The 6000-nt window shown below is 55.2% G+C and overlaps 1 protein-coding gene across 1 annotated transcript in view; it reads left to right on the top strand.

Annotated features, from left to right (window-relative positions):
- The first annotated feature begins 3608 nt into the window (after positions 1–3608).
- DNAH17 (dynein, axonemal, heavy chain 17) overlaps positions 3609–6000 on the top strand; it is a 94428-nt gene continuing 92036 nt past the window's right edge. The window contains exons 1-2 of the mRNA XM_010856518.1: positions 3609–3953; positions 5725–5918. Coding sequence (XP_010854820.1) covers positions 3609–3953; positions 5725–5918 — 539 coding nt within the window. The remainder of the gene's footprint in view (positions 3954–5724; positions 5919–6000) is intronic.

Raw genomic sequence — 6000 nt, 5'->3', positions numbered from 1 at the left:
CTTTGGGCTGCGAAACCCTCCCACTAACCCCTCTGCTTCACAGCCTGGCTGGAATCCGGGCATGTCCATGCCTCACGTGGGGTGTCCCCCTGGGGCTCACTAGGCAGAGACCCCTAGGCCTCCAGGGTGCCTTGCCTGGCAGTGACATTCGGAAACCTCGTGAGTCAGAGACAAATCTCACGCCACCCTGCCCGCTGCGTGAAGCCTGAGGTCCCTGCTGGGCCAGCTTGGCCGCGGGGCTCTGCTCTCCCTTCCTGCCCAAGGCCAGGGGCAAGGACGCGCCTGGACAGAGGGCAAAGCCGCTCAACCTCCTGGCCCTTCTGGCGGGAACCCGGCCTGAGGACGTGGAGCGGCGCCAAAGCAGGCACAGGGAGGCTGCGTGTGGTGGGCACAGCGACGAGACCCAGATGGCCCGGCCACCCGCCCAACGCAAGCGTCCCCAGCTGAGGAAAATCGTCCTGCCAGTTGTATTTAATGATGGGTCACGACAGCGGAAACTTGTCTTCCAAGTTGATTCAGCAGGAGGAAACGCTCCCTGGGGACTGTAAGTAGAGGGTGAGCTGTTCAGCTCGCCCTCCCCAGCTGTGACTGTCAGAGCAAAGGAAGTGAGGAAGCCACGTACCTCGGCAGGTGGCCCTGGAGGGGTGGACGAGGCCAGTCACCCACTGCTCAGCCCCACACGCACTTCCCAGTCAGGAAGCTTCTCCCGCCGCCTGGCATTTCCCAAGGGCCCACTGTTTCCCCCACCGTGTGGACAGAGGGAAAGCTAATGCTTCCATCTAGAGCCCCAGGAGTCCTGTCCTGGCTTCTCAGCTCAGGTGGGACCTCAGGTGAGACCCGCTGGGAAGCATCTTTCTCCACGTCCCTCCTGAGTCTCTCCTCCATGCCAGGCAGGGCGTCCACCCTGAGCCCCAGGCTGTTTCACAGCTAAAGCCGGGGTCTGCCTGACTCCACTGATTCACTATCTGACGTTTGTTCCTTTGTGCCTTGGGATGCGTGCTCCCAGGGGACTACAATTTGGTGGAAGTTGGACTAGTTAGAAGTTTTCTTAACACCAAAAGCATTTTGTATTGGGGTATAGCCCATTAACAATGGTGGTGGTAGTTTCAGAGGAACCAGGAAGGGACTCAGCCATACATATACATGTATCTATTCTCACCCAAATCCCTCTCCCATCCAGGCTGGCAACATAACATTGAGCAGAGTTCCATGTGCTATACAGCGCAGACCAGTTAGAATCTTGATCTAGGGTTTCAAACTGCTCCTCAGAAGAGTAATGGGACTTAAAGGAGAGAAGGGTTTCACACTCAACTACATGAGGGGAAACACTGGGTTAGATGAGGTTAAACAGCCTTTGCAGCATGACTTATCAGAGTCTCCGTTGCTTCAGTGATGTTTATTGAAGGCCTCCCGCAGGCCAGGCACAGGGCCAGGTCCTGGGGTGGCAGTGCTCATCTAAAGGGATGGGCTCTAGGAATGGGGGGAGCGGATGACTGATGCTTAATTAGTGCCTGACTGACTGCAATTGTCATGGTGACACAGAGCAACACGGGGTGCTCAGCAGAGATCGAGGGAGTGAACGGTCCAGGGGAGACCCTGGCAGGGAAAGATGTCGTAGCGTGGTGTCTGAGGGTGAGAAAGATGTCGTAGCGTGGTGTCTGAGGGTGAGAAAGATGTCGTAGCGTGGTGTCTGAGGGTGAGGAGGAGCCACAGGTGCAGGATTCTGTGCGGGGCTAGAAGGCCCTCAGGGGAGCAGGTGTCTTGGAAGAGGTGGAAGAAGGCCAGGGTGGCTGGAGCATGAGGGCAATCGTGTCGAGACCGGGAAGTGGTGCAAGCGAGCTGTTGATGGCTTTTAAGCGGGTGTTGGCATGACAGTTGTCTTTTGAGAGGTGCTCTGGAGGATGGCTTGCTGGGGACGAGAAGTGGTGTGGAGGAGGAGAGAGGGTGTCCGTAGACCAGGGGGTTGGGGAGGGGGTAACAGCAGCTTAGACCAGAGAGCAGTAGCCATGGAGGTAGGTGGGCCGGTTCAGAGATGCCAAGGAGGCAGGATCGACTGGTGTCGACAGTGGGAACCAGGGCCCTGCTGGTGCCTCAGCTGCTGGCGGGTCAGGAAGGTCTTGCCCTTCTCTGAAAATTTATTCCTAAGTATTTCAATCTTTCTGATGCTATTGTAAATGGGTAATTGTTTCCATTATCAGGTTTCAGTGAGTATGATTCTAGTGTGAGTCAGGATACATGTTATAATGTCTATGTGCCTCTAGGAAATGCAAGGTGTATAACAGCCAAGATAATGGGGCGGGAATGAAACAATAAAAATTAAACTAGAAAAGGCAAAAAAAAAAAAAAAGGTTAGACAAATAAGCATTTAATAAGACAATAGATTTAAATCCTGATACATTTGTAATTTCGTGAAATGAAAATGAACTAAATGTTCTAGTTCAAAGGCAGTTTGTTCGGTCCTAGAGCCTTTCCCACTGCAGTGGGTCATGGACAGTTTTTCCTTTACCACACCACAGTGGTCACTCAGGTCCTAAGAAAGTTCTAGAATCCCAGTTCCCATGAGACTTGCAGAAGTTCCATGGCAGTTGGCATCCCTCGAGGGACGGGAGCCATTTCCTTTACTGGTCTGGAAAGAGCTGCCAATCGTTTGGCTCTGCTAGCTACCTGAGGAGCCTTTTGCTGTCAGCTGGTGAGTGAGAAAGAATTGTGCTCAGGGGCAAAGCTGAGGGGGCTCGAGAGGACAGAGGTGGAGCCCAGGTGCTGGTGGCCAGTAGTCCCATTACCCTCCCCACACCCCCATACCCCCTGGAAGGTGTCCTGTTCCCTGCTCGTGGCCAGTCAGGGTTTGGAGCATCCCTTTAAATTTCACGCTCACAAGGAATGCCTCGTTTGTCTTGGTTCTTTGGGGCTTCAAGGGGGTCCCCCCCTCCCGGCTCTCCAGTTAACCCTGTCCCTACAAGAGAGCTACAAGGGATTCTCCCAGAGGGAATGTGAGCGGCAGTCCACGGGAAAATCCCTTTATGGGCACGTGATGGGGGTTGGGGGCCGGAAGAGATGCTGAAGGGCAGGGCAAACGTTGGGGTACACTGTGGCTGCTGTTAGGATGGGGAGAATATGACCTTCACCCGCTCATCGGGCCCGCCCCCTCTGTCTGGCATCCGGGGGGAGTGATGTCCTCTTCCCGGGATCTTGCATCCAGGCCCTCTGTCACTTCATTCCGTGACATTTCCCTTCCCCGCCCCCTCCCCTTCAGACTCTGTTGTGATGATCCTTGCCTTTTCCCCAGGGCCCATCTCTACTTTTCCCAGCCCGTTAACTTGATGGTCACAGTGAACTCAAGCAGACACACTGCCTGGTGGCCCTGCTCCACAGTGACACCTACAGCCAGGCAGAGGGCGGCTGTCCTGCTAGAGCAGGACACAGGCTCCGGGTACCCCCACCCCACCCTCCAGCTGGAAGCAGCATCTGCACGACGATCCTTCTTTCTCTCTCGATTGGTCAGAACAGGCATTTCAGATGGTTCCGGTGATGGGTGGGAAGTAAAGATTCCCTAGGAGGTGGCCACTGCCTCAGTGTCTGTTCCCGAAACAGTGTAAGCTGACGTCAAGATGACGATTCCCCCGGACGTCAGACTGGAGTATATGGAGAGTGTCGCTTCCCTCGTCCTGAGGTTCAAGCCGGACAAGTGGAGTAAAATGATGGGGACGGAAGAGAACATGGCTCTGTTCACCGACTTCTTTGAGAAGCCAGATGTTCTGGTTCTGGTGTTGACGCTCAACCCTGCCGGCATGATCATACCCTGCCTGGGCTTCCCGGCCTCCCTCAAGTCCAAAGGGATGTACTTCATCAAGAAGAGACCCGAGAACATCGGCAAGGACAACTACAAGGAACGTCTGGTCTACGGGGACATGAGCCCCACGCCTGTGGACCAGCTGATCGCCGTTGTGGAGGAGGTAGATGCACCCAGGCCTCGGGGGGGTCGGGGGAGTGGGGAGGGCTCAGGAGGAACACCGCCTGCTTCCCATACTTTGTGTGAGTGGCCTTGAACCCTGCTAATCAGGGGTGGGTCCACAGATCAACATCCACGTTGCCTACAAGCAGGTCAGGTATTAGAAAGCCCAGGTCCGGTTGCCCTGGTCACCGAGACTGGCCTGCTTTCTAACAAGACCTCCAGGTGATGCTGTGCGCACGAAGGCTGAGTGGCCCTGGCCATCACCTGTCTCTCTCGAAATCACTAGACCCTCCATACCGCCCTGGGGACAATCCCTGCCCACAGCCTCAAAAGGTGTGGGCCATTCGAGATGCAGTAGAAGGGTTTCCCAATTCTGAGACTTGGAGCAGAGAAAGGGAAAAGCAAGTGCTGTCTTACACGTCTCCCCACCGTCCTGCCGCCTCGCTGTCGGCCGGCGTGGGAGGTGCAGCCCGCTATGGACCGTTGGACCAGCCAGAGTTCCAGTGACTTGCTCTCCTAGGCATCGCTCACCTCGTCTGTGAGATGGGGGTAGTGGGCGTCCCCACCCTGTACAAATTCAGGCCACAGGGATAGTTAGTCAGGACCCAGACCGACCTCCCCTCACGTCCACTGAGATGGCTGGCATGGCCCAGAACTGGTCGTTCAGTTGTGTCCGACCCTTTGCGACCCTACAGACTGTAGCCCGCCAGGCCTCTGTTGTGGGATTTTTCAGGCAAGAATCCTGGAGCGGGTTGCCATTTGTTTCTCTATGGTAACTTCCTGACCCAGGATGAATCCACATCTCCTGTGTCTCCTGCGCTGCAGGCAGATTCTTCACCCACTGAGCCATCAGGGGAGCAACCCCTGACAAAGCACCAGTTTGGAGGCTGCAAGTCCCAGATCGACGTGTCAACAGGGCTGGTTCTGAGTCCTTTCTCCTTGGCTGTGGATGGCCGACTTCACGTGTGTCCTTATGTCTTCTAAGGACAACAGTCATACTGGGTTAGGGCTCCCCTTAACTACCTCTTGAAAAGTTCTCTCTCCAAATCCAGTCACATCCTGAGGTGCTAGGAGTCACAGCTCCCACATGTGAATCAGGGGGACACAGTTCAGCATATAACAGCACCCCCAGGCAGCAAGGAAGGTCTGCCTTCAGCCAGGAGTGTGTGCTCTTGTGGCAAGAGTGTGGAGAAGGCTTTGCCTCTATAAAGACACAGGTGCAGGGGGACCTGCCTGGTGATCCAGTGGTTAAGAATCTGCTTTGCAATGCAGGGGATTCAGGTCCAATCTGTAGTTGTAGAGCTAAGATCCTACATGCCACAGGGCAACTAAGCCCATGCGTTGCCACATGCCACTGAGACTCAATGCAGCCAAATCAATCAATCAGTATTTTTTAAAAAACTTGAAAGACACAGGGACTGGGAGACTTCCCCAGTGGCTGAGAATCTGCCTTGTAACCCTGGGGATTTAGGTTTGATTCCTGGTTGGGGAGCTAAGATCTCCCATGCCGCCACAAAGATCCCACGTGCAACTGAGACCCCATGCAGCCAAATCAATCAGTATTTTTTTAAAAAGAACTTGGAAAAAAAAAGCCCACGGTCGGGGGGCTTTCATCACTGGTCTCAGCACCTTGACCAGCCCCACCACCTTCTTCAAAGGGAGAAGGGCTCAGTTCCCCTGGGTCCTGGGTCGCCGAGGACCCCACTCCTCCTGGGTGTCCCCCCACCCAGTTGAGAAGGCTCGAGCAGAGCCACAGAATCCTGTCTTTCCAGGTCCTCTACTCCCTGTTAAACCAAAGTGAAAACATGAGCGGCTGGCCCCGCGTGGTCTCGGAGGACATTGTGAAGCAAGTCCACAAGCTGAAGAACGAGATGTTTGTGATGAGCGGCAAGATCAAGGGGAAGACCCTGCTGCCCATCCCGGAGCACCTGGGCAGTCTGGACGGCACGCTGGAGTCCATGGAGAGGTCGGGGCCCGGCTGGGGAGCTGGAGGGAGCGGTGGTCCCTGAACCCCCAGGCAAGCTCCCCACAAACTTGTCTTGGTGCTA

Source organism: Bison bison, unplaced genomic scaffold, assembly GCF_000754665.1.
Source record: "Bison bison bison isolate TAMUID 2011002044 unplaced genomic scaffold, Bison_UMD1.0 scf7180017864371, whole genome shotgun sequence".
In the NCBI taxonomy this organism is placed as follows: domain Eukaryota; kingdom Metazoa; phylum Chordata; class Mammalia; order Artiodactyla; family Bovidae; genus Bison; species Bison bison.
This window is presented reverse-complemented; position numbering and strand designations above follow the sequence as displayed.